Below are 12,517 nucleotides of genomic sequence, written 5' to 3' on the forward strand. Positions count from 1 at the left end.
CCATCATTTAATCCATATTTCTCACCCACATGTATTCCATATATATTTGTTATGGAGCTTTGAACAGCAGTGTAGGCAGCAATCAGCAAAGGCACAGACACAGAGTTGGTTTAAATTTGGTAGTTTTGTGTTTGCTCAGACCAACAACCTTTTCTAATTTGTGATAGCTGCCTGTGACAGAGCTTCTCCTGTGACCTGCTGAGGACAAACATAATGAAGACATTTTTTACAATAACAACTGTTCCTGAAGGCAGTCCAATGTAACCTCCTAAAAGAGAAATACACATTTTCCCCACCACAAACCGGTGAACCTTCCTGCCTTTACACTAAGCCTGCACATGTGCATTCAAACATCTGAAATTATCAGAGGAAACAGAAGTGGACAAACTTAATACTCAAGCAAATATGCAAGTACCTGCCTAAAATAATCCCGGATGTGAAGCATAACTTCAGATTCTTTACTGAACATGTACAAAGTACAATACAATGTATTTTAAACACTACTGGACTTACTGCTGTTGGAAATATTCAAGTTCAGATTTGTTTGACATTTGGCTCATAAATAAGGTTTCAGCAGAAAACCTATTGAACTCCTTCAAAAATGTCATTTTCGTTTTAAAAGCTATTTAAAAAATAATTAAAACAAATCTACTTTATTTATTTGTATTTGTAGCAATACAAATCAAATACTGGGTGTACATCTGATATAATCAAGGTTCACTTGTGCTGTAATTTGCAAACAAAAATAAAAGCACAAAAGCATTAACATCAAGATGCATATTATAATTTTACCAAAAGTCAAGCCACTGTCATTTTCAATGGCCTTTGAAAATACCCCATACCAACAAGTCATCCTTTGCACAGTGATGGCAGCCATGTTAATCCACTGTTGATCTACCGGAGGATCAAGCTGTTGCAAAATCAATAAAGCCATGGAAGCTTGTCTTCTCTTCATCACATCCATTACATCCTCTAGTTAATACACAGTATGAGTAGGATCCTGCGCCACATGGGGATTTGCTTTGATGCCAGATGAAAAAGAAAAACACCATATGATCATATAGCCAAGTCATATATCCTATACAAAATAAGATAACACACGCATTCTCTGGTAAGCAACTAAAATATACAGTACATGTTAGGATTTACTGTAGTGATCTTATCACTGATGTCCTGTAAGATCACAACAGGATCCTACAGATTTACTACAGCACAGCCTGATAGGGAGAGACCCACACTGTCTACTGTACAGCAGGGAAAAAGAAAATCAATGCTGATTATTTATTTATGGCCATATCCAGCTACCTTCCCCTACATTAATGAATTCATTTTTATTTAGTTGTTGTTTTGTGTCCCGGTGGTAGGTGTCGACCTGCAGCCCTCGCCAAAAATGGATGAGGCTGGATTCCACTCCGTATTTTGTGTCCCGCTTTTGCTTTGCCAGTGCATCAGATCTAAACACGGTGCGCTCCCCTTCCACACAGCATTTCCACTCCAGCACAGCGACCGGGGGGCTTCGTGTGCGCAGCGAAGTTGAGTCCGCACGCCGGGAACCGCACCGCCTGGATTCATGTGGCATCTCCACACTCGCAGTCCTCTCTTCTGTGGCGCCGGGGGGACTTTTCTCCACCATTCTCGGTTGCAGTAGATTTGGGATTAGATTTTTTTTTTTTTTTTGCTTTGGGAAATGTCTTTGTAGACTGTTATAGTTGAGTTGCAACCATTAAAAACGCCCAGTCACTAAATAGGCTACCTGCGGATCTACTGCAGGGGACTTTTACCAGCGCACGGGATCCTGCTGCTGCAGACAAGCTCAAACAAGAAGGATTTGCACACAAGTGAACAATGCTCACACTAGAGACCATCATTTGCACTTTTTCTGTGCTGTCGGTTGCAGCGAGAGCAGATTTTAGGGCACGGAATTGCAGCGAGGTGAGGGAGGCATGCGTCGGGAAAGGCTTCAGCTTCACACATGTCCCTCTTCAGGAGATCCCAGGTAAGGCTGAACTCGGTGCCACTTGTCAATTACGCTCACGACCTGCCAATTACTGCACAGTCTCGCGATTAAACAGGCTTTTATAACATAGGCACGCGTAATGATGCGCTCTAAATGAAAAAAAAATCTCAAACCACGCTTTTGCAAACTATTTTAAGATGCAAAGTCATTCCTGTTGGTCTGTAAAGCGTCTGAATGCTGCAGGGGGAAGTCTGGAAATGCATCAGGATAATCGGTTGTGCAGCACCTCAGCCACCTGTCACTCACTCAGTGCTGCGACTTTCACTGCCCAAAGTTTTAAAGTGCACACAAGGCACACAGCCATGGTCAGTTACCAAAATAGTCTTAACTGACCTGACTGGGTGATCACCACCTGGACCAGCCTCCTGCAGCCTCCAGCTTGCACAAGTGAAGTGACAGCCCCCCCCCCCCTAATGTAACACCAGACCCAGACCCCAGCAGTTTGTGTGTGAGCTGGTTTGGTTTGGCTGTGTGTTCAAACTGTCCGGTGCCATGTGTGTTATCAGTCACCATCAGTGCTGAATGGGAAAAGAGAAGATGTGGTGAGCACAGTGGAGGTCTCCCACTGTGGTAACCAACAAGAAAGAATGAATGCTCAGCTCTTACCTGATGTGATGAGGTAAAGTAGAAGTGCCCATGACCATGAGGAATTCATTGTACACAATTTCATTCACTACCTAAGTTAACTTTTACACTGAATGAACTATATTGTAAAGACCGGTTTTCATCAGGTTCCTGTTACAAATAATACAATTGTGTCTAGTTGAATCCTCTATTGAGTTTTGAAACTTAGAAATGTAAGGACTGTCTTTTTATAAATATGTGGTGTTCTATTCAAATGGAGATATATAATAATGAACATGAATCCTGTACAGTGAATTGTGGTAAAGTGTGGTGTAGTGAATGCTTTACAACTATACAGTATGTGATATAGCAGTAAAGTGTTTAATATAAACCAGTCTTAAAATCATTGGTTAAATTTGTGTTTGTGAAATCACAGAATTGCTTAGATTAATGGCGATTTATGTGAATATCTATATGTGTACATATTACCCCAGCTGAGTTGTGTCTCCACGTCATCATTATTGTGCTTCAGGATCAATGCTGCTTTCTTTAAACTGGTCCAAATGAGAGGCTATTAGGGCTGAAGAACTAACTGATTAAATCCTTTGGATCGACGTCGTTGACATCACAACTAATCACCCAAATCAGTGATAAACTCTCAACTGTCTCATCTCAGCATGATGTCACCCTGAATAAACTCCTTTTGATCTTGTCTTTGACTGAGTCATAACCTTACATGTCTGTTAGGCAGTCAACACATTATCTGCACCTCAGCAAATTCACACAGTGATGGACATGTCCTTCAGCCTTCCAACAAATAACCTCTCACTCATGCAAACCACACTCAAGCTCAGTAAATATGTTTTATGCAAAAGTTAATGTCAAATAACATCTGGTCAGAAAGTAGCTGCCAAAATAGTTTGGAAAGCAGTATTTTACTTTGAAAGATCATGTGTTACTCTGTGGAAATTAATATAATTTTAAACACTGAGCTTTAACTTTTATCTCATGGATGTTACATTACTTTTTAAAAGTTTATTTGAATGGAAGTAGTTGTGTTGGTCATGGACATGCTGTATGTGGTGTTCTGGGGGCAGCAGGTTCGTAATATTAGCTGTTCAGGAGGTGGCACCCAGGGGGTTATGACTGTCCATATGGCAGATGGACAGCACATCGGTCGTGACATTAGTTTGGAGTTAATATCCCAGTGGATTGTAGATTAGTTGATACTTGTTGAACTCTCTGTAGAGTGGCTCTTAAAGCTTCCCGTATAGCAAATTATTTCAGTCAGCCTCACAGCTGCCATCACACTCTATTAACTCACTGATGGTTGGGTAAAAATGTCAACCTCTATGTAACTGGCCCACCTCTACAAATTATACCTTTGCTGCTTCTCCCTATTGTTCTGTGCTGTTTGATTTATTAAGGTTTCTGTCATTATCTGATGGGCAGCATCTTCAATGTGAAGTGGTACAGTCACAGATGGACGCATGTGTTCTGGCTGTCTTTAATGCCAATAGAGATAATTAGTTGTGAATTGATGCCATTAGTGACCATTAGTCAGACCAGGCATAAACCCTTGATATAACGTGTAGAATTATATACAGTACAGTAGGTAACACATTTATTTCCTGTATCTGTGGATTAGACTCAATGTACTACTTAATTGAACTTTCATAAAGCTTATTTAATAAATGTATTCTGAACACATTATATGCGTAAAGGTTACACATTGCCGATATAATGCCAAGGAGGACCATGCTCAGAATCACTGAATTGCACTTATTGACAGAAAAACCGTGATGATCCAAAGTCTAAAGGCTGACTTGATACAGTAATTCCACAAGACTCGCTTGAAGCAATCATTATGCCTGCTAACCGGCCCGGAGGTTGTTAGCAGCAGCATGGTGAAAGCATTTCGAACCACAGGAGCATGAACGAGATTGCTCTAGATGTCTTTAGTGTTTGCACTCTGCTCCACACCACACTTTACCTACTATATATTTACTTAATTAGACTTTTAACTAATTCATTTAGCTTTGCCATATAAAGGCTGAGCGTTGTTCTTTATTGCTCTGGTTAATGATCAGACCTGCACCCAGGCTCGGTCGTGCTGTCTCAGTTTTTCACTCAGTGGAGGGTTGAGCCCTTACTTTTCTCAAGTGATGGAAGAAAGTTGTGACATTGTTGACTTATGTTTCAAGGCAACTGTCAATGAAATGTTATCTAACCACAATTTTTTTCTGAACTTTAACTTCAGTAGTTGCATATTTAGTCATGAATCTAAGTGCCTGAGACAAGATAGAAAGACAAGATGGAAAGATATGAAAAGTAACTAGAGTCAGACTGCTGCATTCAATGGAACTTCTTAGAATATCATATTGTATCATTTGACATCCAGCTCTGTTTACTCCCAGCCAGGAGATGGAGATGAGACAGAAATAACATTGCTGAAATTTTATGTGATCCTTGGCAGCCTGCACAACGAAGCAAATGATCTCTGCTGAAGCATGTAATGTGTCCAGGATCTCTACTGTCATGTAATGGGATGGAGAGGATTAAAAAGAGCTAAATGAAAGTGCCTGCAGAGGAAATGGCCAGGTGACTTTGTTAGGCCCTGCAGCATATGTCAGTATCACTGTGATGTATTGTCAGATTATCGTGACCTTCCTGACAGTCACACATGTGGAGATAGATGTGGGAGTCAAGTCCCGAGATGGATAGCAGCTTTTAATGTGTTTGAGCAAGTTTATACTAAAATATTTGTCATAAAACAGTGGATAATTGGACTTGATAGGGTTTGACAGTTATTTTGTGAGTTTGTGTACGGCAGCACCAGTATTTAAAGATGTATTTTGCTATATAATGTATTGTGAATCTGTCTTACTGAGAAACAGTGGGGGTAACTATCAGGAAAGAAGAATCCAAACAAGTAATTTATCTCGTGGCAGAGGGGATTTCTCAAACACTGCCTCCATCCCTGTGTCATCAATCATGCTCATGAATGCCAAAATGGCCTCATGATGGGCTGTCTCTGCGGGTGTTCCTTCTGAGAAGTGCAGGAAACATTGTGTCCTGCAAGTGTTTTAGGGTTGCTGCTCTAGAAGCGGAAAAACACAACACTCAAAGCATTTTAAATTCAATTCCAATTAGCTTTTTAACTATCATGTTTAAGTACAAATGTATGAGATACAATTTGCTTTACCACTGAATAAAGTTCTGTGTAAGTGAATCACTTTGGAAACTAAAAGAATCACGGTCCGTTGAGATTCATTTGGGTCCAATGAAGATCTCTACTCCTAATCCAAAGAGAGCAATCTATTGTCACATGTAAAGGTTCTGACGCTTTCCTTGACCACTATACACTTTACTTGGGTCCAAAGACATGTGGCAGATGTCACGAAACTACCACTGTTATGGTAAATTCATAACAAGCTCAGAAGTCCAATAGGAGTGTTGAAGTCTTCCAATACATCTGTAAAACACCCGGGTGTTATCACTTCCAGCATGTCAGTGAGATTGCAAGGCTGCAAGGCTGATATTCTCAACAGCTGCTTGGTGCATAAGCACAGACAAGAGTTTCTTACAGTCATTCACGGTCCCATTGAGGTGAAGCTCTCATTTCCCACCTGCCTGGCATCTCTTACCTGAGGCACAAAAAGAATAGAGTCTAGTCCCTCACCAGAAGTTTGGTTCTAGAGCAAGTGCTGCAATAAACCCAACTATGCAATTGGTACTGTTCCACATTTCACACTGTTTGGATTCTTTGCTCCCCATCGTCTTGACTCCCTAACACCAGTCTATGATGGAGGAGTTCGGCACACCTTAATAGTTTTCCGTTTACCCATGCGTAGGAGTAGTCATTTTGAGGTTGCGTTATGTTAAATTATTATTTATTTAGGCAGTCAGAGGTATACTAACTGCCAATTATAGTAGTGTTCCTCAAGGTATCCTTCTATTTAATGTACATACAGTATGGGAGTTTGTTTTCCATTAGACATTATTTACAGTATGTCTGCCACTGATAGGTACAATGCACTACATTCCCAATTTAAGCTTTGCTCAAAAAGGTTGTTAAGATGATCAATTTAAAAAAAGCTGTGGAACTGGATTAGTTTTTGTTTTTATTTTCTTCCACTCTGGAACCTGTAGTATGTTAAACATCAGTCAATTTAGGCTTCAAGAAGAAAGATGTCTTCAAAAACCTGAACTAAAACCAAATTCTTTTTCTGTCCCAAGCACTGTTTGTTTTGTTTGTGGCCTTCAACAGGGTTTATGTCTAACTTTTTGTTGCTTACAACCCTGGGTGCTGAAATTTTAATATAACATTTTACATATTATGAAATCAAAAGGGATTTTAGTTTGGCAGTTATTAACAACGCTGTTTGTTTATTTATTTATTTTTGCTACTAATCAATGCATTTTAATTTTAAGTTTTATTCAGACATTTCCAGAAATGCAATTTCTGATTAGATTAAGAGTAGAAACACATGGCGACACTGGATTTTTGAAGCTTGTCTAATACTAAGTTTATATCATTGGTAAGCAGCAGTTGTCATATTCAGAAGGTTACCGGAGGAGTGATGCTACAAACACAGCCATGAAGAATTAATGTTTGTCAAATTCATATGAGATAAATCTACTGTGAAAAACAAGGAAATGGATTGAAGTTATTCTCTTGAGACGGCATGGCAATAGCCTTTTAATGGTTTAAGACTCATTTGAAATGTGAAAGAATGAGTGATCCTGTTGTCAGCAAGATATTGAATAGATGCTATTTTGATCTATTAGTTCTTGTCAGCAACTGTCCAATTAAATTCTAACCTGGAGCCATTGAGAATAAGCGTTTTCTTCCTTATTTAAGAAGTTGGCATAAACATATTTCTTTTATAGTCACTGATACTATTTTTCCATTCTTCCTTTTATAAAATGTTAGACTGGACTACAATTAAAAAAAGCTTTTAGCCAGTTACATCTTACAGTATTGTAATCTATTTAAACCAAATTACATTAATACATTAGTAAACATTTACTTCACTGACGTTTAAACTCGAAATTGAAAGTGAAGTTGAAGTGTTGTGCCACCAGACTTATCTTGTTCTTTATGTGTAAAATGTTGTTTAAACTAATGTTTAGGCATGTTTGGCACATGCTGTGTCTCTAACTTGATATCTCACTGATTCTGTTTATTATATATTTTTTTTAGTCTCCAGGAGTTGTCTCTTTTCAAGCAAGTCAAGGATCATCACTGGCTTTCAGAAGAATCCTGAGGATCAATGTGTGTTTCTTCATTGATAAGAGGATCAAATTTTAGCTTTTGGCTGTGATGTATAGTTGGTACTTTTTCCTCGACACCTCATCTGCCTGTCAAAACCCACCATCATGAAACAAAGCCTCCTCAAATGCCTTGTTGCTGTCCTTGGATCTATCTTTAGCCACACATCTGCCACTCCTGTCTTGTTGACATCGTCTGACTAGACATGATGTGCAACTGGAGAGGATTTTTGCCTTTACACTGGTCCTGAATATTGTTCAGTATGATGTGTTTTAGATGCCATGGGGAGCTACAGTATGTTATGTGCAGTTGAGGTGTGTGCTCTTGGTTGCAGTTAAGCAGTGTGCTGACTAGAGGACACTAGCGCTGTAACAAGGTATCAGAGCTAATAATGGCCAGTGCCGGTAAACTAAGCTGTAAATGCTGAGTGAAAGGTAATGATCAGTGCAGGTCTCAGGGCCCAAAAGCCACCAGCTGCTACCTGTAGTGCAGTCCTCTGCCATGCTCCACTTAGCAAGCTGATGCACAAGAGAGTGGCTCCCCTGCTTGCATCTAATTCTCGAAGGTCTCTAGGCTTGCTGCCCATGTGGATCGAATATCCACATGGGTCTTCACATACCTCTGCAAGGCTTTTTAATACATACGTCTCAATAAATACCAGACATTGTGCTGCATATGCGGATTATGCTGTGCTTGTCATTCCTAAATGTGCTTCACATGGTGTTAAGAAATCCATACATTAGTCTTAACTGTAATGACATTTTTACACTTTGCAGAAGGGTAAGGGCAAGGGAATATTCCATAGCTATTATCCTTGAAGTCAAACATGCTTTACTTCTGGGCTCTATAGTTATCTTTTTGGCTAAGGTTTATACAAGGATAAATCCATTCTTTGTATATTTCTCCACCTGTTCTCAATTAATCTCAATTTATCGTTTGGTCAGGGAAACTTTAGAACAAGCTTCAAAAAACATCCATCACAGTTTCTCAAAGCTGAAAGATATGATAGATTCATATAGTTTGTTTCATCTGACCAACAGGCAGTTTCCTATCACGTATGACAACATAAGATGTGACAAAGACGTGACATGCCCACATTTGACATGCTGGATAGGAGAGTGCTTGCCAGTTTAGCTTTTAGACTGAAATGGACTGTAGTTAATGCTGAATTTCTTTTCTGTAGAATGTAATGAAATAAATGATGAATCTCAAAAAGTGTTTAGTTTAAGTGAAATGTAATCATGTTTATCTTTTATGGTCATTGTCTAGATACCAGATTACCCAGCATTGAATTCTCTTTGAGCCTAGATGAAAAGATATCAGATGTATCAATGTAAAACAAAATACCATATATATTGTCTAGAAAGCCTATTTATACACAACAGCTTCTTCAAAACCTCAAAAAAATAATATCTCTTTGTGTTGACGGTATGCTGTTATGCATTTATATTTCTTTCCTCAAAGAGACTTTTTTAGTGCATTTAAAAATATTACAATATGAAATACCATACCAGTGAGTCAACGCTTGGCTATTTTATCATGTACACAGCCTTGCATGTGGCATGTTGCAGTGGAATATCTTGACGTATTGAAAAAAAAAAATACTGACACATTTGCTAGGAGTATGAAACTGTTCCAACATCTTTATTCCTGTGCTTTTTCCCTTCACGCTCACTCTCCTGAGGATGAAGAATACCATCATGCCATTGTACTGTGCTGCTTTTATTGTAGACTGTTTTATGTCAGTGAGAATTCATTTCCTCTTGAACCTGTCCTCATTCACCCAAGGACATATACTCCTCTGTATCAGCATCCCCTAGTTATTTAAAACACAAGCATGCCTTTCATTATGACTTCTGACATGACCCAAAATGTGATAGGAATAATGTCATTCAATTTTGATTGATGCAAGTTCGAACTTGAGTGAGAAACTTGGCTATTCTGTACACAAAACCCTCCTGAGACATTATTAAAAGTGGAAAAGAAAAGACTGTCTGGAGTTCACAGATCCATGATAGATCAGCGTTGATGTTCATATGCACTGAATTTCATTCTTGTGCACTGTAGATTGTGAGGATCTGATTGACAATTGTACATGTCATTTTCTTGTCAAAGTATGATTACCCTTGATGCAGGAGGGGTGTTTCAGTGTGTTCTATATATAGAGAAAGGTAAAGCAGGACCTAAATAATTTTTCTTGTTTAAAAGAGTATGACATTAACTGATTATTGGATGAACTAATGATAGACCTCTAGCTTACATCTTCGGATATAATAAGCTCCTTACAGTATCTCATTTTAAGATATTTAAAGTTTTATAAGAGCTGTTTATGTGGTAACAAAAATGAGCACTTCTGCCTTTTGGATATGTATTGAGTGTACTACTCTGTCTGAAGCCTTGACCAATTAAAGGCTGATCTTGTTGCTCATCTGGCAATATTGGAATAGGCTTGGATAGCCTTTTTTCCTTGAGTTATAATCTAAGCATACAGTGACTGAGCCATTTCAGACCACAGCTACCAAAGTGAAATGTAAAAAAAGAAAGTGGATGACATGTTCTGCTTGTCTCAGTAGGGGGGTTACCTGCTTTGAGAACTTTCTCTAGACAACCGTAAAGGTGGATACAGAGTGAATCCAATCATCAAGATCCTCGATGAAAAATACAAAGCAATAAAATATAGAAATAATACGTAAAGGTGAGGACATTTTATTGATCAAAACTATTTCCACTGGCTATGTCACATGGAGCATCAAACAAGTCAATCCAAATATATTCAGAACAAGATAATAATAAGTAAGATAAAATTAACAGCAACAAAATAGAAAAAGCCTGGCAGAGCTTCAAACTAAGGCAAAAATTAGAAGCAGACATTAACTAAATTATGAACTGAAATGATGAACTGACAAAAAAAAAAACAGACTCTCAAGCTCAGTCAGAGCTAACAAGCTGCCAGAATTCACGCTACTTTGCAACTTTCTTTTGTTGATAAAGTGATGTGACAAGATAGAGGAGCAGCAACGGTAAAAGTGTTGATCTCATTAGGACCAAGTTACAGCTTCAAGTGTGAATGCATAAAGAGTTTGTCAGGGGGAATCATGGGACCCACAGCATATGGCAGAGCACATATGCTGTGGGTCTCCTTGGCCAGGTACACTGATGAATCTTTGCAAGAGTTGTCCTACCTTAGGCATAGAAACGTGGACACTTCATTCTCCAGTATGATTCCTAAATTAAATAATATTTTGTGAAATTTGGGGAATAAGGCAAGCAGTAGCATCAAACTCAAAATCAATCCATTCTGCTCCACTCAGCCCTTCCTCTCCTTCCTCTAACTGTAGCTGCACTGAGGTGTGAGGCTGCAAGACCTAAAAAAAAAGACAGCAAAATCTAACAGACTTTGATGAAAAAACCAAAACAAATGTTAAAACGTGTTATTCTTAAATGGTAATTTGCTACACGACTTAGTTGTGAAAAGTTTTAAGGTTAGATATTAACACCAAAGCAGACAACTCAGTGAAACAGAACACATCAAGTGTGATTCAAGCAGATGAGGGTTGGAAGTGTTCACTGAATGCTCTAAACAGTTACCAGTGACAAGAAATCAAAGAAATCACTGGCTTGAAAGTGTACTAAGTGAATACCCATAAAACGTGCAGACATCAGCAAAGCAGACAAACTTATTATGTGGAATAGTTTTAAAGACAGATTACCAAAGTTTGAAGCTAATAGGTGAATATGAAGAAGCCTCATTCTGAAAACTACTGATGAGAGAGGGAAACTCCAATGGTTCCAACAAAGGAATCCCTAAACGTTTTGTTTTTGCTATCTATTATAAATAATTAATGCTGAAATCCTACCATTAAATGGCAGGTGTGCACCATAAAATGCGAGCACATCTCAGCAGGAAGAAGGTAGAATTTAATTATCTTTGTAGAGCTTCATTTGCAGTGATAATAAGCCAGCTGATTTGACTGACACTCCATTTGATTACAGACATGGGCTTGACAAGTAGTAATTGCGATTTATGATGACAGCTTGCATAGGAATTAATAAATGAGTGCATGCATAAACCTCTCCCATTAACACTCAATTTTACAGTTTTCACCGTGTTATTGCACAGTTAACAGTAGTGCCACAGCATTAGCATGTGCTGAATCGGCATGTTTGTTGTTAAAATGGTAATGTGAATAGGATGTGCTGCTCTACAAGGATGTTGGACATGATATGGTGATATGGCTTTAAATAGCACAAAGTTATGGATCATCCAGGTAGAGTTGAACAAAGACAGAACAGGACAGGGATTTGGGGTAGTACAGTGAGCCAAAAACAAAACCCCCAATCGCATATACCTTGTTATGGACCCAGTGAGTGAAGAAACAAGGAAGACTATCCCTAAGCTGTGCTAAGCCATTTTCTTGAGGAACGTGCACTTCTGTAATTTCAAAAACACCCTTGACTTTCATGGGTATACACTCACATCACTCTATTTTTTTCAGTTTGAAAGATTGGACGTGCAGTGCAATAAAAGCTGATAAAAGCTTAGAGCTTCTTCACAGGAAACACATGGTACAGTATATAAATCTAAAATACTGTAATAGCACAAAAATGGGAATTTGATGATAACGCTGAGTGAAAGACAGGCCCTAAAAAGCATTACTTTG

The 12,517-nt window shown here is 38.7% G+C and overlaps 1 protein-coding gene across 1 annotated transcript in view; it reads left to right on the forward strand.

Annotated features, from left to right (window-relative positions):
* The first annotated feature begins 1,503 nt into the window (after positions 1–1,503).
* LOC113173775 (glypican-6-like) overlaps positions 1,504–12,517 on the forward strand; it is a 66,062-nt gene continuing 55,048 nt past the window's right edge. Inside the window, exon 1 of the mRNA XM_026377319.1 lies at positions 1,504–1,996. Within this exon, the coding sequence (XP_026233104.1) occupies positions 1,846–1,996 (151 nt within the window). The 5' untranslated portion in view covers positions 1,504–1,845. The remainder of the gene's footprint in view (positions 1,997–12,517) is intronic.

The sequence above is a fragment of the Anabas testudineus genome, chromosome 21 (assembly GCF_900324465.2).
Source record: "Anabas testudineus chromosome 21, fAnaTes1.2, whole genome shotgun sequence".
Taxonomy (NCBI): domain Eukaryota; kingdom Metazoa; phylum Chordata; class Actinopteri; order Anabantiformes; family Anabantidae; genus Anabas; species Anabas testudineus.